The sequence below is a fragment of the Paramisgurnus dabryanus genome, chromosome 7 (assembly GCF_030506205.2).
Source record: "Paramisgurnus dabryanus chromosome 7, PD_genome_1.1, whole genome shotgun sequence".
Lineage (NCBI taxonomy): Eukaryota > Metazoa > Chordata > Actinopteri > Cypriniformes > Cobitidae > Paramisgurnus > Paramisgurnus dabryanus.
The window spans coordinates 7,084,570-7,112,048 of NC_133343.1; the positions used below are offsets into that span (position 1 = coordinate 7,084,570).

Sequence of the window (27,479 nt, forward strand, 5' to 3'; positions counted from 1 at the left end):
ACACGTTTCATAAGCTTTATCTCTCTCTCACACACACACAGCTTAAAATACACACAGATGGCAACTTCTGCAATCCTACTGTATGTACAATACAGCATTAAGCAGTGCTGTTCAGCGAGTTTGGGGACAGATTTTTTTTAAATATATAAAACAATATATTTTATTTCGATAAATCTGTCTTTTATCAGAATTACCAATTGGTAATAATTTCTATTTGTGCTGGTCAAATATGAACAAGAAGTAAAATTAACCTGCTAGCAAAAACTTAAAGGGATAGTTCACCCAAAAATGAAAATTCAGTCATCATTTACTCACCCTCATGTTGTTACAAACCTGTATAAATTTCTTTGTTCTGATGAACACAAAGGAAGATATTTTGTAACCAAACCATTCGTGGACCCCATTTACTTCTATAGCACTCGTTTTTCCTACTATGGAAGTGAATGGGGTCCACTAACGGTTTGGTTACAAACATTCTTCAAAATATCTTCCTCTGTTTTTATCAGAACAAAGAAATGTATGCGGGTTTTTAACAACATAAGAGTGAGTAAATAATGACAGAATTTTCATTTTTGGGTGAACTATCCCTTTAAAGATAATTTGGTGGGGCAAAGGGGCCTTTGCTGTAAATACCGGAGTGGCCCCTCCCCTGACAGATGTAATCTCACTAAAAGCCCTGCGTAAAATAAAGTTGAAGTTGTCAACATTAGTAAATGCATTAGTTAAAATTAGTAAAATATAATAAAATGTAATGTAATATTAACATGACATAATAGACCAGTTCTCAAACTGGGGACCGCCAGATGATGTCAGGGGGTCCTTAGTTTTATTACATTTTATTAAGAAATTATCTTTAAACCTATGTAATCAAACTAAAGAATAGTAAGGCTACTAACCAACAGAACTATACTGTATCATTTTTCATGTTTTTGTTGCAAGTTTGAGATTTTATGTCATGAATCTTCTTTGGGGGGCCACAAAGGGGATGCACCTCACAGAAACACTTTGAGAACCACTTTAATAGATAGATGGACAGACAGATGTTTAGCAAAATGTGAACAGTTCAACAATTACGCATAATAAATTATGATCCTTACGAACATATAAAAATATATATTTTTTAAATGTATCAAACCTGCCATTTAATCTAACTTTTATAATAAACCTTACATTTCCAGGGACATAAATCCAAAGCGGTTAAAACCTATATTTGCCTTTTATTCAGTGTAGTTTTGCTACGGTTTCATTTTTCAACACAATGGCACGGCTTTAGTCGGTTAGCTACAAATCTAAATGTTCATATGTTATTATTATAGTTTGGAGGATAGAAATTGTATATTAAGATTATTGTATAAGAATATAGATTTTATAACCAACATAAAGCTTCTCTAGAGAAAACAAATCAGTGGTTTTCAAATTGTGGAAAGTGCCGGGGGGCCCAGTTTTATGACAATTTATCCTTAATATATGTAATCAAACTTTAGAAAAATAATGCTACCAACCAACAGGATTACCTGGTAAAGTTTATGAATGCCATAAATTGTTTTTGGGGGGGTGGACCCTAAATAAAAGGGCCTGCCTGCCGAAAAGTTTAAAACCACTTGTGCCTAAAAACCATATCAGTACTAATTCCTTTATAGTTCAGTGGTAGAGCATTGTGTGCTGTGCAAAAGGTCATGGGTTCAATCCCAGGGAACACACATACTGATAAAAAAAGTATAGCTTGTAATGCCCTGTAAGTTGCTTTGGATGAAAGCATCTGCCAAATGCATAAATAATATCTCTTGTGACAACTTTCCCACAAGACAAGTTCTGATCTGCCTTACATGCCAAGGCACGAGATGGCAAACTGAACCCATCATGTGATTCTTAGGTCTGGTATGCAGAGGTTTGAAATTCTGATATATATCCGTGTTATCTGTGATCATGGGTTCTCAAACTATTTGGCATCAGGGTAGGGCATTTTTCAAGTACCCCCATGTAATTAAAGTTAAGCTTATATGCTTACCATAATATGCACTCACATTGGTTTACCCTGAATACTTAAGATCTGTTTTATATTGATAAACAAACACACTTCAGCTTGAATCATAATACTGCACGATTGTGTAAGTCATAAATTATTTGTGGACCCCTGGCTAATGATCACAGACCACAAGGGGACCCCACTCTGAGAACCCCTGCTGTAGATAAAAAAAAATGTACTGTAGGACATCAAACAATCGACACAATGTCATGAAATGTGAAATAAATATCTTTTATTATTTATTTTCATTATCGTTAGCAACACTTTACAAAGTGCCAGTCGTCATAGACAATTTAATGATGTCATCCTGCAATGGGCTTTTCCGATGCCAATCATGCGTAGGATTTCGATTTAAAAAAAATAAAATAAAAATATATATATAAAAAAAATATGCGTACCACTGATATACAGATTTGATATAAACAGGCTTATTGGTCACAAACCAAATTGAATTATAAACATGGCTTTTCTCATTCAATAGACAAAGAGGACAAACAACAGTTTTTAGTTCTGTACCAGATAAGTGAACTGTCTAAAAAAGTACATTTCAGATTCCCAAACGTCTTTTTTTTTTTTTAAACATTTCTATCACCAGTTGTACAAGGCGCAAGGCATTCTGGACCGAGTGCGCTGGCGATTTTCTCAATCAACAGTCACACGTAAAAGAAGTCTCTGTTTGAAACACAGACACACACATTCACACAATATATCCATCCACACAAACAAATACAAAGTGCATTCATGACCCTGGAGTGGCAGCAGTGGTGTGTTGGGTTTTTCTGATGGAGAAATACCTGGAAAAATCCTCACCGACGTTCATTTAATAAACACTGTAAATTTTGCCGCTACAGAGCTCTACTATTAATCAAGAAATTATTTCGAGACAAAATTGCTATAATTTATATACAGGCAAAAAGTTAAATGATGCCACCTAGTGGTGAAAACTATCAATTCTGACATTACATACATTTCTGTAGGAAGTTTCCCATTTTGCATCGCAACATCCTCCAGCCGTGGTACAAGTATTGTTGGTGCAAGTCGGTTTCATGGGCACCAGTCATTATTAAGATGTATGGCTTTCATTTTCAATCAGAATTTATAAAAAAAGTGGCTTGCCAAGTTCACGTTTTTTTTTTTAAAGAGATAGTTTACCCAAAAATAAAAATTCTGTCATCATTTACTCACCCTAAAGTTGTTATAAACCTGTATAAATGTCTCTGTTCTGCTGAAAATATTTTTAAGAAGTTTTTGTAACAAAGCAGATCTGGGGCACCATTAGAAAACAAATACTATGGAAGTGAATAGTGCCCCCCTCATCCATTCGATTAACATTCTTAGACATTTATGCAGGTTTGTAAGAACTTGAGGGTGCATAAATGATGACAAAATTTTCATTTTTGGGTGATCTATCCCTTTAAGGACCAGAAGTGCCAAAAGAGGGGAGACTTCACATCACCATGTGACCAACATAACCAACAAAGCTGGTAACCAGGGCAAGAGTTTCATTTCAGGTCTTCTTTAACAACAAAAGCATTCATCAACATCACGCACGCTAACAACACACACAGAATGACTGACAAAACACTGGTAAACGTATTCAAATCAGTGTAAAAATTATGGTCTCAAAATGTGCAAACATTTCAGCATCAACAGAAATTTCAAACAGTACATACATCATTACAAACAATCACACACAGCCTACTCTCGTAGCGTGTCTGTACACCATCTCAACGGGTAATGCTTTTGCTCCTCGAATCAAACAAAAGATAAACGTGGGTTTAGTTCTATGAACTGGCACTTAAAATCTCTACAGACCGGACGTTTTGCTCAATTATACTGGGTGTGGAAAAACTCCTTCAGCTACCCGGGGTTTGGCGACAGCAGGTCAGTTTAACATGCAAAATAAAGACTCAAAGTTAGAAAGCACTTGCAAAGGAGGCTGGCTCACGTAGCCATGTATCTGTACTGTGGGCCATGGTCACGACTCGAGGGGTCTCGGATACAGAATTGATAATACGGTCGGTCGTCTATACGTTAGTGGGTGTCCCAAATGGCATGATTCTGGGTGTAAAAACAGGCAAGTGAAATCATTTAAAAATAATGCTATACATGGAGGTTGACTTTCTTTGTCACTATTGGTGAACAAGTCTGTAAACGTTTTTTTGGAGTGTAATTATACCATCTGAAAAGTTAGTACCTGTGGTGATTTACACCATGGGAGTGTGGTGAAATTGAAACAGAAGCTGTGTTTTAAGGTGCATCTGCTTCAAACCGCTGTTTGGAGATGTTTAGCGCATTTTTGTAAAACGGACATTGATCCGCTAGCGCAGTAGTTCCCAACCAGGAATCTGATATGCTTCGAGATCAAATAAAGATGGAAAAAATGTTTCACTAATAATTTTGTATACAAATAATTTTTTTGCAATGCCAAGATAAGGAAGATAAAATATTATTTTATGCTAAATAATTATTTTTTAACATTTTGCTCACTCCATCTCAACATCTTTGTCAACAGCAAAATCAAAAGGAAAGATGGAGACAGTTGGGGGCTCAGATTGTCGTATACTTTATGTATGCAGATGGGGCCCCAAAAGTTTGGGAACCACTACGCAAGCGCATGTTTACACTGATCATATAACAACTTTAACATGTTTATTCGAACGGCCCATAAACATGAAGTCATATTAATACAGCCTCTTAAAAGGCAAAGCATTTATGGGACGTAATTTCATCATAATTTTCCATATGTTACTATACATAAAGTCACAATGAAACTGAAAACATTAGTTTTATTAGAATATTGTTTTTTTTTTTTATAAATTACGTATCTGTGAGCTTCTTTATTTTTATAAAGTCTTGTGCGCTCATTATCTTTAATTAACAACGCTAATCTCCCCCCTTCCACGAAACGATTTCCCTCCTCTTTGCTTCCGGTCACGAGGAATGGCGCAAGGGCGGGCCCGGGAAAATATCATGGTGAATAGCAAATAGCAACATGAACCAACTTTCATCGATCTAAAGTCCCATTTATACTCGTGCTTTAGGTCTACACTGTACGTTATCCGTTGCCTCTGTGTAGCATGACGTGCACCTCTCCAAATTTTTTACAGCGCATTAGTTCTACTCGGACCGCAAGCGATGTGATTGGTCCACTAGAACCCCTCCCATCAGGTAAAAAAAAACTGCATCATATGCATTTCCATTTGTGATGGTGACAACAAAGATGGGCCAAGTTGAGGAGTGATTTAATTCAAACTGCAACATTATTTACTGTTTATTTACTTCCATCACTGCTGGTCATCTCAAAACAGACACAACAAGTTGCTGTTTCTCCTTTGTTTGGGGGATAACTTCCCAAGCTGCTTCTTCATTGACAGACGCACTGCTACTGTGGTTACACGCGTGGATACTGCCTACCAGCGGTCTGCATTTGTTTGCACCTCGACGCAGATGCAGAAGTATAAATGAAAAGTGACGCGTAACCTATGCCGTCACGGCTACGCTGTAGAACCTACGCACAACTATTAAAGAGCCCTTAATCAATTCTTGATGGATGAATTCAAGTCACTCCCTACCTTTATCTCATTTCAAAAGCCATTTCACTCAATATTCATCATGATGGGGAAAATAAGACAATCGCTACTTCAGTTTCATTGTGACTTTAACATATGCTTATGCAGACTTAAACTATCAGAAATACACTCTCTTCTTCATTGAAGGGGTTAAATTAATTATTTTACAAATAAAATGGCACTTCAGGAAAAAAGATGCAAAGAATTAGGGCTGGGACGATTAATTGTGCGATTCTGCCCAATGAATTACAGTGAAAGACCGCTACATTCAAAAGCCAGAGGGCGCTCGTGTGCAGGAACTCAGTATGTGCTGCAAAAGAAATACAACGCGCAGCTTGCTTTAGGAAATGCCTATAAGAATATTTATTAGGGCTGTAACAATTAATCGTGCAAATGCGCGTTTTCTCAATGAATGAATTTTAATGTATTACGGTAAAATCCGGATATCCAAAAGCCAGGGGGCGCTCTTGTGCAGAAACTGCCTTTGTGCCACAGAAGCAGCAGCATTACAAACGCTATTACAGGTAATGTCTATAAGAATATTTATATCGCTGTTCTTCAAATTGTTTCAGGTATTTTCATGATAATAAAGAATATTTTGAATGATTGTGTTTAACGAGTGTTGCCTTTTTAAATGCACGTTATAAACGACTCAGATTTTAGATTGATAAGGACTGCCTGTTGACTAGGGCCGGGTATCGATTCAGATGCTCCAGATCGATTCAATTTCGATTCACAATCTATCAAGTCGATTCGATTTCGATTCTCAAAAGAACGGTGAACAGCAGTTTACAAGTGGGTAATTAATAAAAAGAAATTAACACTATCGTCGTCGTTTTGCTTGCGAAATCTAAAATGCTTCCATACCTCTGACTTTTTATGTCAATGTGGCATCAACGTCGAAGAAGCACCTGAAACCGCCATTTAAAGCACTGAATGAATTAATGAATGAATGACAGGCTCGGCTCTCGCTCCTTGGTAACATTGCCCAAGGCAAAAAAGAGGGCGACATCTAGTGAAGAAGACTAGTAATTAGATTAACGTTAATCTTACGTTCAATGTTTGCGAAAAAAAATAGATTTTGCCATTTGGAATCGACCCCCTTAAAAAAAAACCAGATTAATCGAAAAATCGATTTCAGAATCAGAGCCTTGCGATTCATACTTAATTTCATTAATGGGACACGCGATTAATCTTTACAGCCCTAATATTTATATCACTGTTCTTTAAACCTTTTCAAAATTTTTCACGATAATAAAAATATTTATTACAATTATGTTTGACTTTTTAAATGCATGTTATGCAAACGACTCAAACTCAGCGATTTTAGACGATTTCAGACAGGTATTATTAGTATGAATCGTCCCAGTCCCACAAAGAAAGCTCACACCCACTGGTTTACAGGAGAATCAAAGGTAGCCTAAGAAAAGTAAGTATTCTTCTACATCTAAAGGCAGGCACTATAGCACTACGTGGAGTGTGGAGAGCGAGAACGCAACATATCAGATATCCAGGAGTGTGCACTTGAGTAAGTGCTAGACATTGAGTGTTTACGAATGAACATGCTGTCCCAAGGTATTGCGGGATAGTGAGGCTAGTTTGTAGGTAAACTGTTAAGTACTTTTAAGTGCTAAGAACGTTACGATTTCCGAAACTCGGAATTATGGAAATACACTGGAGTGAGAACCACGGAATCGAAAACCAAAATCAGTAGGAATCTTTTGGTGTGAGCAGAAATTATCCAGGTTGTGTAGTCTTTACTAAGAAGTGCACTTACAGTGTCATTGCAACTTTCGTGATAAACATTCTAATGGATTTTTACTGTAAAATAACGATTACGTACTGTCCAGGCACTAAACCCTGCCTGCGTGGTCTGGGTTTTTCGCTTTGGTGGGTGTGTTTATTCAACCTGCCTACTTGATCAGATTGAAGCGTACGGCACTGGGTTTGAAAAAATGCACGGGTGAATCTGACCTGAGGTCAGTTTGCCAGCAGAGGGAGCGAAGGGGGAAAGGCAAGAGCAGAGCTGCTTATGCTGATCTAGAAACAGTACGAAGAGCCGAGCTTTTCCAAATAAATCCTGTGCAGGCCAAAGTCACAAAGCTGTGTAATAAACCTAGAAAAATGACATACAAAAACGAGGAAGGAGGACGGGGATGTTTTTTTAAAAGGCACACAGTAAAGACTGAAATGAAGAGAAGTATGAGAGAAAGACATGGTATGTGGTGGCGACCATAAGGGTTAATGTCCAGCAAATGTAAGGTTTGTACAGCAAAGTGAGTCAATATTGTACAGTAAGATCTTTGATCATAGTCGGTGTACGAGTGTGGGAATATACTACGAGGACTGTGCAAGAAATGAGAACTTGTAGGAGCCACGACAGCTGGACTGGAGAGTCCCACGCATCCCGTTATCCTTTAAATCTTTTCTCTGTTTTACCCTTTAGCAGCGTGTTGCCGTACCGTCTTTGTTTTGAGGTCGACATTCTGCATTAACCAAGTGCATCCAACTGGCCTCGCCAGGTCCGAGGCTCTCCCTCCACAATCATGGGAAACATTAAAACATTTAAAACAAATAAAAAACCTTACAAACAATTCATCCTTTAGTCTTTACGGGTACCGATATCCATTAGTCTTTAGGGGTACTTACCCCTGAGTGAAATTAAGGTGCAATGTTTTCGTACAGAAACAAGCTGCTCCAAATTGCCCTCCTGCCACTGTGCAGCAAGTTTAGGCTGTTATCCGTCACCCCCATTCACTGGTCCTGGGGGGCTCGTATGCCTTGAGATGTGAAGATCCTACAGACACTTACGGAAATCACTGATTGGTCAGCGAAGGAAGGGGTGTTGCTAGTGGACAAAAGTGTGCCTTAAAAGGTCCTCAGCAGCGGGGCGGTGTTTTGACTCCACAAAAATCTGTTTGAGGAAATCGCGGCTGTGGTCCGACACGTGAGGTGGCAAAGTGGGGTTGGTGGGCTGTGTGGCGATTTTAAAAATGGCTGCCATCGCTTCGTACTCCGCCCAGGGCGGCCGCTGAGTCAGCATTTCCACCACGGTGCAGCCGATGCTCCTGGAAACGACACGAAATAAAAACAGAGCTTATCATTGAAGTCTAGCTTTTTGGTCCTAGCAATGCCAGGGTCATGGGTGAAGTGTATATCCTGCACTGTAAATCCCTTAAAGACAGTAATATAGCCTTAAAGATTTTAAGGACGATGCTTGGGTAGTATATTTGGACATGGGCTTTGTGCCTTACCAGATATCGGCTTTCCTGCCATAGCCCTCTCCACTGATGACCTCAGGGCTCATCCAATAGGGAGTACCCATCACCGACTTTATACCCGTTCCTGACAGGCAGATGGTCTGAAGCCGTCGACTGGCTCCAAAGTCACCCAGCTTCACGTTACCCACAGAGTCTCGAAGGATATTGGCACCTGCAGGAACGAAGTCAAAGAAATTAATATGCATGAGCCAATGTTTGTAGTTTAAACAGCACCAGGTAAACCTCTTCAGGTAAACATAGTCGGCATCTCACCTTTAATGTCTCTGTGGACGATCATGTTGCTGTGCAGGTAGCAAACACCTTCCAGTATCTGTCTTGTGTACTTACGGGTGACATTTTCCGTCAGGGCGCCATATGACTTTAGCTGGTCTTTAATGGAGCCCTTTAGAAAAACAGGAAAGCATAGGAAAAATTATGTATTAGCACACCAACTTGAAAACATTGCAATAAATGCATTGTGGGTATTTTTTACCATAAATACGCATCTACAGAGACTCACCCCAGGCATGTACTCCATAAAAATGGAAAGCGTTCTTTCGTGCGTGTCCCGCAAGCAGCCGTAGTACTGGACGATACGCTCATGGAAAAGGTTTTTTAATAGCTGAATCTCACATTCTAGTGCACTCACCTCCTGTGTACACAAACAAACGTTTAAGTGCACATGTGACGTATGTGTTAAATACAAACTGAAATGCCCTTTACCTTGCTGGTCTCTGGACTGTCCGGGTCAAACTGCACCTGTTTAACCGCGAGTTCTCGGCCAGTGTCAGCATCATAGCAGAGAAAGACTCGTCCGAACGCTCCCTGTCCCAGGAGTTTCCCTAGACGCCAATTCGTTGGAGCTCGAGGAGCTGTTGAAGAGGCAAAAGAGAACAGCAGCCACTGCAATTTTACTTCTGTTTAAAACAAAATAATTTCTTAAAGTATAAGAAATTAATACTTTAGCATTAAAGGGTAAATACTTATTGACCGTCTTATGGTTCCTTAAGTGTTTCATAAGGGTACCCTTCATCTTATATCTAAGGGATTTGTTAGCTTAAGGGCTTTCATGCAACTAAAAAGGCACATGTTCTGTTTAAGCTCGCACACTTACAGCGGCTGGGAGGGCTGATGTCCATCACTGAGAGAGTAGGGGTCGAGCTGGGCTCTATGTCGCTTCCACGCCGTCTTCGTCCTGGTTCCTCCAGCTCGGGCGTGAAGATGCTGCTTCCACTGCTGGTGCTGGGGCTCTGCTGTTCTGTGGGACTGAAGTTTACCGGAGAGCGGAAACCGTGAGCCTGTGTCCGCCGTGCCCTGGGAAACGTCTTACGCCCTGAACAAGAGAAACACATTGTACATTTAGGGGCCGATTACACAACAATGTTTTCAACCATAAACTCGTTTTGCTCAAGATACAGAGTTTATTAATGCTTCTCCAACAAACTATATCAAATTTTGCAGATAGATAGTCCAGGGTTACTTGTAGTAATAAACCTAACTCATCGTTCGTTTAAACAAAACTGCTTGATACATTCGCAATCTTGATCGATTGTATTAAAGGGACATTCCACTTTGAAAATATGCTCATTTTCCAGCTCCCCTAGAGTTAAACATGATTTTTACAGTTTTGGAATCCATTCAGCTGATCTCTGGGTCTGGTGCTACCACTTTAAGCATATCTTAGCATAATCCATTGAATCTTATTAGACCATGAGCATTGCGCCAAAAAGTAACCAAAGAGTTTCAATATTTTTCCTATTTAAAACTTGACTCTTCTGTAGTTACATTGTGTAGTAAGACTTACAGAAAAGTATAATTTTTGGTCAAACCTAAAGATGCTATGTGAAGGTTTGTAACAGAAAAAAGTGGTTTTCATCTTGTCACTTTCTTGGTATGGAAAACACATTTTTACCCAAATTTGTCAAAAGGATTTATTGCGTTTTGGACCCAAACTCTTCATTTGTTTTCGCTGTTGTATCAAAACCCAAAACAATTCACTTGCATTTGCTACTTAAATGCTCTTATTATGATGCCTATGCATGTGCATGTAATCTTACCATCGCTGTAGTCCTGCAGACCAAATGAGATGTGATATCGTCTCGGATAAGTACCACCCTTTCCTGTTTTCTCAAACACTGGAATATCATACTCTGTGAAACAGCGCACACATTAAAAGTGGAACTAGACAATAATTATATACTAAATGCAAACTACGTTCATCTTTTATGTGGAGTCAAAGTTAAAGGTGAACAAGGGCTTACCAGAGAATTCCTGATGGTTATCTGGGTAGCTCAGGGCTCGAGGCATACGGGATTTAGGATAGTCGCTACAGGGTAAGAGATGGGTGTAAGGTCACTATCACAATAAACATGAACCCAATTTGACAATGTGTACACATTTTTGCAATGTTTATTGGGAATTACGCGCGTCATGTTGCGGTATACCAGCAAAAGGCTTAAAAAAAGATAAAAGATTTAAAAGATAAAAGCAAAAAATGTGCATCAGAAAACAAAGTTAACATGAAAGTTTTAGACCTCACTGACTAATTGAAAATTTGCATTTATATTTTGGAAAACAGGAACTGCTTTATGATTCACTGCAATGCTGACGTGGATGATTACTACATCGATGCACAAAAGCAGTGCTTGCTTGCACTTCTTTCTCTCTCTCGATATCAGATTGAATTGAGTCGTGAGACCAATGATGAATCACACCCCTAGTAGACATGGCTGAATTCATGTATTACTTTACCTATCGAGTGGACTGTCTAGGGAAGGACAGCTGCCTGATGCTGAATTCTCAGGACTGCTCATAGACAGAGGATCGAGCATCTAAACAGAAAGATAGATGAGTAGGGTACACAGGCTGATCATTGCATGCTCAAGATGTCTGTGTGTGTGTGTGTTTGTACCTGGTCCATGCTCTCTGGAATGAATTCACCTTCACTGTTAATGCTGGTGAAGGAGCCGTTTCTTGCCACCTGCTGCAGAGCATCAGGAATGTAGCCTGGAGGAGGAGAACTGCGATCGGTGGATTGAGAACCTGGAGAAAAAGATTACAAATCTTTGCAACTTACAACAAGGATCCAATTTAGGGCTGGGTCAACAATTGAACTACATAAAAGATTGAACTCGGAGGAGAAAAATTAGAGGAACCAGAGAGACAAAACTCGTATTATCCTCCAAAGCTCAGGAAATTTTTGGCAAAAAGTTAATTATATGCAAAAGGTTTGGATATTTTAAATTAAAAAGCACAGATTAAGACGGCCTGTAATACCAGGTGAAGAAGTGATCTACGACAAATCTTTTTCATCACCTCAAAAATGACCACACTGAGAGTAATGCGGGCCTAGAAAGTCCTAGTAATAGATCTATGGGAATTTTATTACAGGTTGTAACTAAATGCAATTGGCTCTTTTAAAAGGGGAGGGGCTACTTATTATGCAAGCCCCAACTTCCTGTTTCAGTAAATTACTTTAATGCACAAAACAAAGTCAAGTCACTTTGGTGGTCTACATATGCATGCATGTATGTATATAGATGCATTAAACACACCTATGAGTGTCAGCATACTCTTTTTATCTGCAGCCCTAAAATCGGTGTTGTCCAAGTTCTCATGAGCAGGCAGCAGATCCTTACTGGAGATCTGAAAGATAAAAAATGAAGCTTAGTCTATATAAATTTAAGCTATGGTTTGTGGACTTGAATTTTGTATTTGCGTTGGGCCAAACGAACATTTCATATTTACGGATCACTCAAGTCCATCCGTTTAGATCTCATTCACAGTTTGTGATAAAAAAACAAACATAGGAATTGGTTTTATGATTAATCAATGAACCGTCCACCATATGGATGCTTTTTAACTCGTAGGATCTTAAAGGCACACTGACCTGAGTGCAGGAAGAGACCACCAGCAGGATTTTCAAGCTTTTCATGTGCACAGAGCGATCCAGCAGCTCCACAGCTTTATCCAGATCATCCTGAGTACTCAATGGAATCACGAGCTACAGGAAAGGGAAGCAAAACAGTAAATTGACATAAATCAAGAAAAGGACTTATATGGCTGGGTAATTCAATTCTGCAATGCCTCTCACATAAATCAAGTTTTTATACATACGACAGCTTTGACATTTTAAGAGATCATCAAAACGTATCTCTGGTACCTCATTATTGGTGTAATGCAGGTCCATAATCTGCCCAAATGCTACTTTAGCTTTAGCGCTCAGATCTTCCAGACTTAGAGGACGAGGGAACTGTAGGATCCTGAAGATATAAACAATGTATCACACCATGATCTGCTTCCAAACACTTTCCTTAAACCTATAACAACTACATACTTAGCTCCCAAATGGGGAAAATGATTAATTGGATTAATAATTAGACTCTTATGTGCTACAGGAACACAATTATTCAATATTTTGGCTTGGAACAAAACATGACGTGTGAAGCGATCCACAAGGACTGCAAATATAAATATAGGTTTGAGAAAACTATAACAACATCCAGAGCTCAGTTAAACAGGTTTAATTAAGAGAACCTAGAGGGAAGTGCAAAAACAGGAAGTGATGTGGAGAAGAATCAGGATTTGTGGTCATTACCTCTTTTCTCCTCTGTACTCAAACTTCACCCTTACGTCATTCTGTGAACAAGTAAATGAAGTTAAACGTACAAACATCTCAACGCACATTGTGTAAATTGACTGGCTCAATGTAAACTAAGGCTATGTTTACATTAATGGGTTCACCTTTTAAAAGCATTACTTTTGCAACGTTTACGCCTTTCATTTACACTACGCCACCGTTGTCGACCCTCATAAACGGAGTCGTTCATAAACGTTGCAGACCCTGTTTTAGTTTGGGAACTCTGGGGTTGCGCTGCAGTGTAAATGAACGTAGACGGAGTCTTATGTAAACGAACAATTATTTTTATTCAGGTAAATGGAGGTTTGCAACGGAGGTTGTGACAAAAAAAGCAAACATCTACCAACCAGCTATTATAAACTATTATAAATCAGATTGTTTTAACATGTATCCTTATAGATAATGTCTGTTTTATATTTATGTTTGAGTATTGTTGGGTTTGAATATTGTTGTAATGTTGTTTATGTTTTGTTTAAATTTAGTTTGCTTATTACGAAAGATAGACTGTAATTTTAAACGTCATAAAGGGCGTTGTAAAGGCCAATATGAAGGGAGAATTGTAATGGGTCAGACCTTATTTTCGAGTTTAATTTAAGTTTTGTTTGCTACTCTAAAATGATTTTCGTTTCATATAATTTGTCTCTTCATTTTAATCAATGTTTTGTTAGTAAGTTTTATGAATATAAATGAATAAAAACAATAAAATCAACGTCATATTAATATTTAATGCTCGTTTAGCCGATTGAGCTTTTTGCTATTTCTGTGTTGCTAGCGGAGGACGTGCACGGACCTCGCACACTTTTTAAAAATTAAGTTCATATTAGTTTTTAATACTTTAGCCGGCCACGCTTTTTTGTCGGAGAACGTGTGTGAGGGAACACACACACACACTGAACAGCGACAGGTAAAGGAAGATAAGTTATTTGGTGTTTTTCTGAAGAATACAGTCAGTTCGTATGAAAATGTTCAAATGGACTATAAGATCATAAATATGAACTGCTAACAATGAACTATAAATATAACAGCGTGAAATGGCTGAAGAGGAACTCCCTACATTAAAGCAATAAGCATTTCTGTAGGCTAAAGCTATACTTCACCTCTTGTTTTGTTTGATTGAAGTTTGCATTTTGCTTCAAGTTCCCTACTGTTTAGTACTGTTCACTTGAATGCTTCCTTTTTAAATCATGAAGACCTTTCTGTTTTGTTTATAACATCAACAGTAACCTATTAATCATATTAATATGTTGTAGGAGGGAGCTAGAACAATATAAAACTTTCCCAAACACATTTTTATAGGTTCAAAAATTGTGTCTGTTGTAGTTGCCGGCAAAGGATCCAGGTATGATTTTTTTCAATATCACACCCCTAGGCTGCATAAATGTGCAAAGGTAAGCAATAATTAGAGTAATAAGTTATTTTACACTTTTATGCGCATGCCCAGTTGCGTGATTGGTTATGTTTCATGCATTTATGGTCGTGTATAGTGTGGATGAAGATTATTTTTAAAATGCCAGTATAAACGAGAATCGTTGTCATTTTAAAACGCAAATGCTCTAATGTAAACAGGGCCTAAGAATATGGTGTCCGCACCTGGTTCTTAGGAGAAGAGGCCTTCGGTTTGCAAAGGTCAGACAGACCGGATGGTCGCTTGGATCGATGCAGCACCACCAGGTCTTGCATGATGGAATTCAGGGCATCCTGCTCATCTACAGGAAATTATGATTACTAGTTAATTGTAATTATACAAAAGGTACCAGATTGTTCAAATAATTAAAAATTTCACCATTTAAACATACCCATTTTGACAGATCACCGATTCACCCAGGAGGGAAGGAAAGAGGATTATCCCATAAAATGGGATCCTTTCTCCTAGACATGAGAAAAATCAGTTTATTACATTATCATGAACCAACAGGAGCAAATATTTCTGGTATGTGCTTACAAACCATTAACGATCAACAATTACACATTACAATACTGGTACAAAAACAGCACGCAGTTAATTTTTACATAACAGCATACTAAAAAAGTCCATGCTATTGAAAATTAAACTGGAAAAGAAACCTTTGTATTTTGGACAGCATCATCTCATGACAGTATCATAAGTACCAGTCTCAACATCCCCTCCCCCCAAAAAAATCCTACTTTGTGGTCTTTTGCTGTCAACATTTAAACTAATGCGAAGATTCAATAAATGAGCAAAACTAAAATGTAGGTAAATTAAATGTCAAGTTCAGTTAGAAACAACAGCGAATCAGACCATCTCTTACTAGTCATAACAGGTGTTCTACCTCATCTGTGTAAATTTATAACAATTAAAAGACGACAATAAAACGTAAACATCTGTTGCATACAACATACACTACAGATAATTTGGTAAATGAGAGCTAAATAAAAATCTTCCTCTAATGGTACGTAAATAAGTACGCTAGGTCGTTAGCTCATTAGCACACGTACCTGTCAAAATTATATCCGATCAAACAAACCAACCAGGGCAGCGTTTTGACCGATAATTAAGACCATAATGGAATTTACTTATTTAATATAGTCTTGCCTGTGCCATAAATCAATGCTATAAATAAATTAAGCCCATAAACTTATTAAGAAATGCACAGTTAGCCGTTTAGCACTCTAGGCCGAAATTAGCATTATGCTAACGTTGTAACAACAGACGTCAAAAGCTACAACTACAGCTAAGCGAGTGATTCCGACAAGTGATTGCATTATCTTTATCAAGCACTCGTCTGATAAAAACCGACATAAATAAAGAGAATTTGCTCACCTGGGTGAGCTCGGTCCGTTCACTTCCTCATCCACAGATATGAGGCCTGGAGACGATTGAGACACACTGCGATACTCAAATAAACGGTTGTAACTTAGTCCAGGGCCCGGATCATCTCCCACTGACCCCGAGACAGTTAACAGACCTGTGACAGCAAGTGTCACCGATTCCAGGTGGATTTGTAAATGCAAAAATAACTAAACTGCGACCGCTGACCAGTTTGTTTACATTAGATTTATCGCGCGCGACCCGCTGCTGTCAATCAGACTGAGCGACTGATTTTAAGACTCCCAAACTAGGAACAGCAGAAAGCCAGAACCGAACTGGTCTAGGTATAAAATGAATCGAAGAAAGCATATCTACACAATACGCGAAACTGCTGTGAATGAAGTAACGTTACACTTTAAACACTGGGAACGCAAACACACTACAGCACGCAAACACTACTATACAAACGCTACTGTCCTTTGAGTCAAACTCAAGCGACTCCACAGCGCCATCGGTCGGCCGTCACAAGACACAACAACGCATCAGATGGCCAGAGACTCGCCAGTCTTATGCTGCGTTCCAGGCAACCCGTAACCCGTAACTCACGAGTTCAAAACCACGCCTCACGACTCTGAACTGGGAGTACATCGATCTAGTACGAGTTCACGGGTGGGAAGTCACGGGTTTGACTGCCGTTCCAGTGCACTTTCACCGGTAGAAGGTTGTAAAAACACGAGTTACGGGCTGCCTGGAACGCATAAGGTCGTGAGTCGTGGTTTTGAAGTCGTAACTCACGGGTTTAAAAACCTGCCTGGAACGCACCATTAGATTCTAACGAATCAGAGAGCGCGGTTCGCCTACTCCTGACCAATCGGAGCATCTGATGTTTACTCTCATTTAAACGCACGTGTTTACGCGGATACACGCGCTTGGTTTTGACAGATTTGTGATGCGTTCTGGGAATACCCGTCGAATGTCGCGCTAAATCATTTTCAGGAAAATAAAAACATAACTCGAATGTCAATTTTTTGTTATTATTCTATAACATCTTATCTATAATCTCTGAAAAAATCTAAAATTTTGTTTTAGACAAGATATAAAAGAAATATTTTTTTATCAATACGTAAAATTGGTAAAACATGTGATGTGTTTTTGCAGATCGCATCAAATCATTAAATTATTAAAATGATTTGGTACTTATTCTTATAGATCACAAGATATTGGCCATAAAAATATAATTTTCCATAAAAGGGTTTTATAGCTAAAAATCATTTTCTTTTGTCTGAATTAGTGTCAATTCAGTTACCAAGGTAGAATAACAGTGTTGTCTCTCTCTTTCTCAACAATAAATGTTGCTCCTTGGTAACAGAGCTTTGAGTTATATTTATTTGGTTTATTAATTTTAATAAGTCTGCCCCACCCTGTGTCCTGTTCTAATTATCCTGCCATCTGGTGGTAATGTAACTGTATTTAGGAGTCTCATTCAATTTCACTACTCGAACCTAAAATGACAGAATAAGAGTAAAATACATAAATATAAAACTTTTTTCATTGCAGTCATTAGACATACGTAATATTATTCAGTCTTTTTAATTTTATTTTGGGGAAAGGAACCCTTTACATTACTTGGGGTATATTCACTCATTCGCTGTTGAAAAAAACATTTCTTTCAAAAACCATCAGAAGATACGCATTTATATAATAAACATTTGCTTTTAGTTTTACTACTATGTAGTAGAGTTTTTTTTTTTTTTTTTACAAATTCTGTGTCATGTCTGAGCAAACTGTGAGCCGTCAGTGTTTCTTTCAATAATAGTAAAATGTGTAATCTCACACAATTTAGAAAAGATTCATTTTATTGAGTCAAGTGTTACAATAAGAAGTTTAATACAAAGATTCTGACGGCCAAAAATCAACATTAATTCATGATAATCCAGTATATATATATATATATATATATATATATATATATATATATGTATTGTTTTTCAAACTGAATAAACACAGGGAATAAAACAACAACAAAACAGCATCTTAAAAATAAAATCCATTCATTCATATACAGTACTGTGGAAAAGTTTTAGGCCACCATCACCATCTTTGTTGTTTTAGCAAAGTTTTAATGTTCATCCATATTTATTTTTCATTCTTTTTTTAAGATACGAACAGAAAACACAGGAAGTATATACACAAAATTAAAAACAAATTTTTTTTAGAACTAATTGTCTTCTTCAGACATCATTCAGTATTTAGTGTGACCTCTCTTGGCACGAAACATATATTGAGCTTTTTTGAAAAGTCCTGAAGTCATTCAATAGGCTTTATGCCCAGCTCCACTACTTCCTGAACTTCAGCCAGCTCATTGTTTCCTGTCTGCCATTATTGGACAAACTGATTAATCCAGGTGTGTCTGATTATTGTTGTTGTGACTACTGAGGTCAGGCACCCCTGGATTAATCAGTTTTGTTTTAATGTTTAATTTAATTAAGGTTTCAAAGATCCTGCATTTGCCTGCTATTGCTCAAGTGGTAGGGGAGTTTACCCTAAATACTTGACACTTCAGCTTATACTTTTATACTGTTTTTAATACTTCATACACATTTCCTGTATTTTTTGGTTGTATTCTAATAAAGAGACTGAGAAATAATTCTATATAATCACTATACAATTGCAAAAACAACAAATCTAATGGTAGCATGGTGGCCTAAGACTTTTGCCAAGTACTATTTATCAAGGACATATTCAAAAGAAAATCAAGACACATTTTATTAAAATGTATTCACACAAAATATATATTATTAGTGTCCACAGGACAGTATACTAGCATAATTCCTTAAATTTTAAGGCAGCATTTTAGCTATTATATGATTGACCCGCCCATGTTTGCTTTAGGAATATTTTTCACGTATTTTGCAAGAATAGAATTTGTTAAGAATTTATTATGTATACCCATGTAGTACGCAATCGTGTTTATATTTTGGTTAAGCATATGTAGCTATGTTAAATATATAAAGAGCTTAGCACTAGAGCTTATCTATATACCACAGTATTTCAAAAGGCACAAATTGTATTGATTACATTTATAAAAGAGTACCAATTTTATACAGTTTATACCTTTTCGGCTTTTTACATTTTTTATATTACACACATGATACAAAGCTTGGGTTGGTTTTAACCCATAGTTGGGTAAATATTGAACAGAAACAACCGATTGGTTGGTATAAATAAACCTACAGTATGCTGGGTTGTTGTTACCCAACCATGGTATATAGATGGATATAAACTGGGAGAGGCACTGTTACACAATAACACTAACACCAGGACGATTAGGAATCCTATTTACAAGGTAATAGCAGATTATTCCCGGTCCACAAACCTAAGGTTAATGGGTGCTCCCGGGCAAAGAAGGCCATGAGTTTTGGCACGAACATCAGGGGTTTGAGGAGAAACTTTGATGTGAAACTTCTGAAGGAGCTGCGTTAGAAACAGACACCCCATTAGACACGAGAATTAAAAAACTACATTTCTTCAGCTATAACCGTATTGAAAATGTAGCTTTAAAATGAGACACATAACACACCTGTGTAAGAGCCAGGTACATCTCAAGCTCGGCTATTCTCCTGCCGATGCAACTACGGAGACCGTAACCGAACGGGATGGAGCCGAAGTTGTCCACTCGGTCAGAAGCATCCTTGCGGATCCAGCGGTCGGGGCGAAACTCTTCTGCACGGGGGAAGTTTTCCTCATCCATGGAAGTGGAGTAATGACACAGAGCCAACTGAGTCTGTAGAAATAACAGGACGGTTTTGCTTTTATCATGACTGATTAAATTTGATTCAAGATTAATGATTTGCCAAAAAACTGCTCTTACCCCTTTAGGAATGAAATAACCTCCAACTATAAGATCGTTCTGTGTAATACGTCCATTTCCAGGAAGAACAGGGAAAAGCCTGAAGACAACAAGTCAAACAATGAGTAAAAAAAATTGAAAAAGATTTCAGTCTTAAAAAAATGTAAAGTAGATTTTATATAATTTTAAATTGCACGCAATTGTAATGAAGTTTTTTTTACTTTTACATTGAAGGTACACGTTTTGAATCGAACCCACAACCTTTGCATTGCTAATTAAAAGTTATGCTAATTAAGCTACAGGAACATCTATGTACAGCAATGTAGCTTTTAAAAATTGGTAGGCGAGTTTACCGGAGCGTCTCTTTGACAAGCCCTCTGATCAGGGGCAAATTGGCAACATCCTCTCCGACTGGGACACGCCCGCCCAGCACACGATCCACTTCTTCGAAGATCTGCTCCTGTACCATGGGATGTCTTGCCAGAAGGTATGCACTCCATGAAAGCGTGAAAGATGTCTGCAAGAAGTAAGATTGAGTCAAGCAAACTGGTTTTGGGATTATACGAATAGGTTAACTAATCCTTACCGTGTCCACTCCAGCCAGGAGCATTTCTGTCATGTTTGCGTAGATCTCCTCCACGTTCATCTCTCTGGTGACCAACATGTGAGTCAACAAGCCCCCTTTAATCTCTTCACCTTTTTCCATCTTCTGTTTAATTTCTGAAAGCTTTCGGTCTACATGGATCTGACCTAAAATACACACATAGATTTTTAAACAGAAGAAGTCAGAAGCAAACTGAGCCACCAATGTTCTCTCTGTACTTACTGAATCTAAAGAGGCCATCCCAGGAGCTGCAGAATTCCTCCCAGGGTTTAGGAATGATGGGACGCAGCCATTTGGGAATAGCACCGGCGTACATGGTGGTCTTAAAAGAGCTGAACATGAGATGCAGCGCAGCAATGTACTCCTGGCTCATCTTGGGAATCTTCTCCTCCAGGCAGCCCAGACGGGTCTCGTACAAAATGGTTGCCACTCCTGGGAAAGAGTTTGAAACAGTGTATCTCATGTATTGTTTTCCTTAAAACCATCTCTTAACAGAATGATCTGAATCTGAAAGTCCTGTATTGTTGTTCAGCATAAGGTAAAGATCCATAAAGTATTTCAAACTTTTTTACCTTTTCTGACAGTGAATGGATCTGATATTCATTTATTGATCATTCCAGGAAGACCATTGTACAGTGCTAAATGATTCTCTCAAAGGGCACTTATTGTGCAAAATCCACTTGTACCAGATGGACATAAATGAGTGTTGGCAGTGTGTGAACACAACCACCCTATAATGAAAAAATCCACCAACTCCTTTTTTAATCCCCATGAAACCAAAGCAGTCTCATTAGAAATTCCCTTTTGATACTCTTACCAATGTGACATCACACTGATAAAGCCCCACCCACGGCCACTGACTGACAGTCCTGCATTACCAAAGTTTCAGCCCTTGGCGAGTTTTAAGCTGTCCACCATATCTCAATAGTGAGCTATTATTGTCTCAGACCATATTTACAGGAATACAGGAAGTGTAAATAATTTATTTATTTAGACCAGAGTCCCATTCATTTAAATGCAGAGGGTGGGGTTTATGACTTGTACTGCAGCCAGCCACCAGGGGGCGATCAAAGATACCCGGTTCACGGTCTCATTTAGTAAGGAAGTGAGAAGCAGTAGCTCATTTGCATTTAAAGGTACACACATGAAAACAGTATTTTTGCTCCCACCCAAATACAGGTATTTTGGAATGTATTACATGATCTGAGGGGTATTTTAAGCTAAAACTTTACAGATACATTCTGGGCACATCTGAGACTTATATGACATCTTGTAAAAATGGTGATAATAGGTGTCCTTTAATTTAAAATGCGTCCCAGATCTCATCATTATTTAAAAAAAAAAAAATCATATCATTTATTATCACATGCTGTGATGAAACTGTAATAAATCTTGAAATCATGTTAAATGTGGCTGGAAATTTGTGCAGGTTCCCATTTTTTGAAGATTGCCATATGCTGTATTTTGCTGTTACATCTCTGACACACAAACCTACACACACAGTGCCTTTTGGCTCACCTTCCATTGCGTACTTGAAGAACAGGTCATTGATGTTTTCAACGGTTTGGCCGTCGGCCTGCCGGCTCCGCAGGGTCTTTACTTTTTTCACCAGATCATCCACCACCGCATTAACGTCATGGGAGAAAACAGCCACGTCTCGCGGCCGCATGACCAGCTGACGCAGGACGCTGCGCATCTTCAGCCACTCATCGCCCTCCCTGGAGACAGAAAATGTTTGTTAGCACATCTTTGTTAGCAGAGACCAATGCACCAGGATAACCTGGACCTAAAACACGTTAATAATGCTTATGGGGTATTTAAACCTATGCTGAAGAAAAGTATGGAGTGAAGGATGTATGTCTTAATATCATTCTTCTGTCACTTTTTCAAAAAGCGTACAGTACATTTATTACAAAAATAATCTTGTTTGCTTATCTTGTCTCTCTCTTTTTACAAAGTTTGATTTACTAGCCCTTTACTAGATCGTCATCCGCTATACTACACCATCCCTCCAGAAAGTACATCAGTTACTCACGCAGATATGAGTCCAGTGGACCTTCCTCTCATGTCTCTGTATTCTTTCCAGGACTCCATGTTAGCTCTTTGTGGAGTCAAACTCTCAGACCTGAGAACCTGAGCCACCATGTCTCTGTCAGCGATGGACACCACAAACTGAGGTCCAAATCGAGACTTGAAGATCTTGCCGAACTTCTCAGAGTGCTCCAACTGAAAGAGAATAACATTTGCATGATGGAAATTTTAACTTCTTGACTTGTAATTTTTCTACAATGTTTTTGTTTTGTCTGCTGACAAAATTGGCAATTCACTTCGTCCTACAGGTAGTTAAAGGTAGGGTAACAGATTTGATCCTGAAACATTTTTAGTTATGCTGGTTAAAAGTCTCCTCACATTCTGATAGCAATCACTGTGTTAAGTTGTTTAAATGTATTTGTAAAAATTTATGTCATCTGTGAAAGGCGTAGGACCAAAAAATGTTCAACAAATCATAGATTTCGGTCCGAACGGACGTTTCCTTTTATGTCCCTCATACGTAAGCGTAATTTGAATTCCCACCGCGCAGCGAGTCCACGCAGATACCATACGTCATCGGCGCGTTCACGTGCGCTCTGTCTGTAAACAGCGAGAACACCAAACTTTTCTGCTGAATTGACAACCTACACAGGAGCAACAAAACTAAATGCATCTTTTATAACAACAACAGCAAAAACTGCCTGGATGAGCAAGAGCAAAAACCCAAATTAACATCTGTAACTTTACTGCTTTACCGCGAGATGCAAACAGCTGCAGGAGGCAAAGGGTCTGAAAGGGTCGTTGCACTGTTTATTTTGGTAAGGTAGGTACGCGATATGTTTGTATTGAGATGGATTCAGATATTCTACTTTGATGAAACGTTGTGTTGCTTATGAAATTTGTGTTCGTTTTCCGGATTAGCATAACGATATAGTTACTACGTCTACACAATCGAACGTGTGCTTAAACTAATTCTGATGTAAACCAGTTGTTTATGTTGGTTATTTTGGAAGTGTTATTCACTTTGTACTGCAAAGTTTTCTCACTGGTGAATGAGACATGAGATGTGACCGTCTGATCTGTGCGTGTTCATGTGTTTGGAAAGAGGCGTGACTTTGGATGGCGATTTGACTTGAGGGTGGGATCGGGATTTCATTGCTAGGCGGCTACCGTTAGCATTTTTCAAAATGTGTTACCCTACCTTTAAGCGGATTACTGATGATAAGGAAAAATGTAAACTTCTAAAACAAAGCTTGCATTGTCTAATTTGAGCTTTTGTTAATCTGACTTGAATCATCATTATCACTTATATAAATATGTATAAACCTATACAGTAGATAGGCCAAAAAATCGTTGTAAATTATTGATGTATTTTATGATATTCGCTCAAAGTTCATACAATGTCTGCATGTTGTAAACATGCTGTACATTGCGTTAACGAATCAAAGGTCATGGGTTCGATTTCCATACTAATTAAATGATTACCTTCAGTGTACTTTAAGTTGCTTTGGAAATAAGCATCTGTCAAATGGAATAAATGTCAAAACACTGACACAGCACAAAATAATGTTACCCTACATACTATCAATATACATGATTTTACAAACACCACATGACTGTTAGATTACTAAATTGCCTGCATGAAATTAAATAAGGCTCGTGACCCCAAGACTACAACATCAATATATATATATATGTAAATACGTCCTTAGCCGCCATATTGGAAAGGGCAAGACATTCAAGTAAACAAGGAAATTTTTTTTTTTATTATTATTAAAAATACAGTGACGTGTATGTTTCCTAGCTGATTCCAATGCTTGACAAGCTGAGTTTTCTCAAGTCTTCAAGGCAATATTTTTGACAATGTAAGGCATATTATGTTTTTGTACATCGCGTAGATAGTTTGCTATTGTAGAAAACACGCTAAGAATGTAAACGCGATTTTATTCTGAAAAAAACAGCTCCTCCGTTTACGTTTATAAATCAGTTTAGCCCTCTCCAATATGGCGGACTCGTTAACATATCGCGGCAATGGACGAATGCGCTCGATGCGGCTTTTATAAGTATGTTTATGCATGTTTTTACAACTTTTACAATTATTCAACATCCCTTACGTGTCTATTCCGTGTCCACTTTTGTTTGTAAACTAAAATACTGTTTATTTAGAAATATCCCTAGAAAGTTGCAGGGAACGTCACAAATCTTGAAATAAATAAAATCATATCGTATAGACCTTTGATCTGTTCACGCTCTGCCAGCTGTGCAACGGGAACATGGTGTGAGGTTACGCGTTGGGTAACATGTGGTGAACTTTGCGTCTCCACTTACCTGGATCTCATGGATACGACTGAACCCATCCCGATAGAAGAACTCAATGAGGTTAGCGATAGTGCTGGGTCCGGGCATCTCTTTGAGCGTCTTGGCATTGGCAACATTAGGCATTTGCTCAGAAGGGTTTCCCGTGTTCTCTTTCACAGCAGGCTGGCTGTGCGCAATTTCCAGAGAGTCGTTTGCCACGGACTTGTGCAACCCGTGCGCTTGCAGGAAAGCCTGCTTGCATGTCTCCTGGAGAAGATTCTTGCGGCTTAGATGCATTAAAGTATTCTGAAGTGCCATCTTTAGATCTAAAAAACGTGTTACAATGTGATACACTTTGGTGTTTGCATAAACACACCACACTTGGGCAGGGTCGAGCGAGTGCGCGCTGCATTTCTGGAGCGCAGCGACCTTTATAACATTCAGGGGAGAGGTGTGAGATCTAAAAAGGGGATTGGACCTTGAAGTTGGCACTTGGATGAATGGGGGTCCTCCGTCACGCCCCACGGGGAAGTGGGCGTGTCGAATAAAAATCTGAGGTTGGGGATTTTGTTGCAAAATAAATGAGGGATTCAGTCTCACACTTGCATTGGCTTGCTACACTTTCCCTTACTTAACTTGTAACCAGCGAGTGGAGATAAAATGAGATGAAAGTCTTATGCTGATCTAACCCATGTAAAAGGAGTTCTGGTAAAATTTGGGGGCCCTTGAGGTACCAAAAGAACATTTTAAGTCAAAGGTACTTGGACGATCCATTTCACTTTTACCTTTATTCTGTATAACTTCTATAAGTGTGTGGTTGTTGAAGGTTCTTCATGGACATTTTGGGTAGTTTTATTGAATTTAGCTAGCTTTCTTTATGTGGTATTAAAAAGTGTAAGGAAAGACCTTTGTTGCACACAGGTGATGATGTCACAAGAACATGTTTTTTGCAGTCCTTGCATTAAAAGTGGTTCACCTCCCCTTGGGACCCTCTGAGCTTTTTTTCGATGGATACAATCAAAATCACAGACCCTCCTTCTATTATGTAAGGCCTGTTATATAACACTGTATTGTCTTTTGGATATTACGCAGTGCTCAAAAATAGTCCCCTGCTACTGAAAGTTACCAAGGGTACTATTTTCTGGCACCGTGTAATATCATTGCACCTGCTGCAGGCAGCCATGGCACGGCAGCAAAGTCCTTGATTATTACGCCGAAATGAGAGTATAGTTCCTAGCCATATCTGCCTAGAAAACAGCAAATTTTAATTTTCCGTAGGTCTTAGTACACAATGTAACTACAGAAGAGGCAAGTTTTAAGTAGAAAAAATATTGAAACTCTTAAGGGGATCGCACACCGGCCACGCAGCTCAGTGTCGCGTCTAGGACAACTCTGAGGTATTTTAAACAGGAAGTGCACATTAAATAACGCGAGCTTCGTCAGATAACGTCTACTTAAAAATGCAAAATATACGTTAGCAGCCAATGTTAATCGTTAATGATTTGGGACAAATAGGATTATATTTAATGTTAAACTATGTGAGTGGCGCTGTGTGGATTTGAGCAACTTCCTGAGTCACAGCTGGGCGGCGCGGAGTGCGTATACTCATAGAAAACAATGTGTTCGATTTTTTTAGAATGGCGCGGCGCTGAGCGATCCCCTTTAGGTTATTTTTGAGCGAGATGCTAATGGTCTAATCAGATTCAATGGATTATGCTAAGCTATGCTAAAAGTGCTAGCGCCAGACCCGGAGATCAGCTGAATGCATTCCAAAATAGTAAAAATCAAATGTTTAACTCTAGCTCGAAATGAGCATATTTTCAAAAAAAGTGGAGTGTCCCTTTAATGGACATGCAAAACGTGAGTGATCACGTGTCTGGTCAATTAGCCAATCAGAATGTTTTGTTTAAGTTTGTGTACAACATTAGGGTGGCCATTTGTGCCAGTTCCGCCGGACACGTCCCGAACATGTTTTCGGGTTCGTTCTCCGGAAGTCGCGTTGCTCGACCGCATACGTCATCGAGGTTCTCACATTTCAGTTAAAATACATTAGAAAATTAAGATTTATTTCTTTTAAGACATACAATCATTGTAGTTTCATTCTTACCTTGAAATGTAACGGTTGCTTTTCTGAAATTAAACCCGGAATATTAAACCTTGATGACGTATGCGGTCGAGCAACGCGACTTCCGGAGAACGAACCCGAAAACATGTTCGGGAAGTGTCCGGCGGAACTGGCACGAATGGCCACCCTATACAACAAGATGGTTAGCAAATGGACTGTCACTCGTTGGTGGGCATGAAACCCAGGGAAAACCAGCTATTAACACAATAGGCCAGGGGTCTCCAACCTTTTTGTAACCAAGGGCTACAACAATGGATAAAACAATCTGGAGGGCTAGGGCTACTATTTTTTAATATAGTCTATT

At 38.6% G+C, this 27,479-nt stretch overlaps 2 protein-coding genes across 2 annotated transcripts; both read right to left on the minus strand.

The window, feature by feature from the left end:
• Window positions 1-2,233: 2,233 nt before the first annotated feature.
• map3k2 (mitogen-activated protein kinase kinase kinase 2) lies at window positions 2,234-16,758 on the minus strand. The gene is made up of 17 exons (XM_065293674.2): window positions 16,280-16,758; window positions 15,294-15,366; window positions 15,088-15,203; window positions 13,456-13,496; window positions 13,021-13,120; window positions 12,748-12,861; window positions 12,413-12,503; window positions 11,770-11,900; window positions 11,610-11,689; window positions 11,120-11,184; window positions 10,916-11,008; window positions 9,973-10,191; window positions 9,582-9,730; window positions 9,379-9,510; window positions 9,132-9,261; window positions 8,853-9,030; window positions 2,234-8,666 (listed from the first exon to the last, which is right to left on the minus strand). The coding sequence occupies exons 2-17, from the start codon at window positions 15,295-15,297 to the stop codon at window positions 8,447-8,449; spliced, it is 1,863 nt and encodes a 620-aa protein (XP_065149746.1). The 5' UTR covers window positions 15,298-15,366; window positions 16,280-16,758; the 3' UTR covers window positions 2,234-8,446.
• A 1,158-nt stretch (window positions 16,759-17,916) lies between these two features.
• On the minus strand, window positions 17,917-25,725 carry cyp27c1 (cytochrome P450, family 27, subfamily C, polypeptide 1). The gene is made up of 9 exons (XM_065293673.2): window positions 25,081-25,725; window positions 22,757-22,947; window positions 22,240-22,439; window positions 20,944-21,153; window positions 20,704-20,867; window positions 20,471-20,634; window positions 20,139-20,217; window positions 19,848-20,051; window positions 17,917-19,741 (listed from the first exon to the last, which is right to left on the minus strand). The coding sequence occupies exons 1-9, from the start codon at window positions 25,366-25,368 to the stop codon at window positions 19,625-19,627; spliced, it is 1,617 nt and encodes a 538-aa protein (XP_065149745.1). The 5' UTR covers window positions 25,369-25,725; the 3' UTR covers window positions 17,917-19,624.
• Window positions 25,726-27,479: the final 1,754 nt, after the last annotated feature.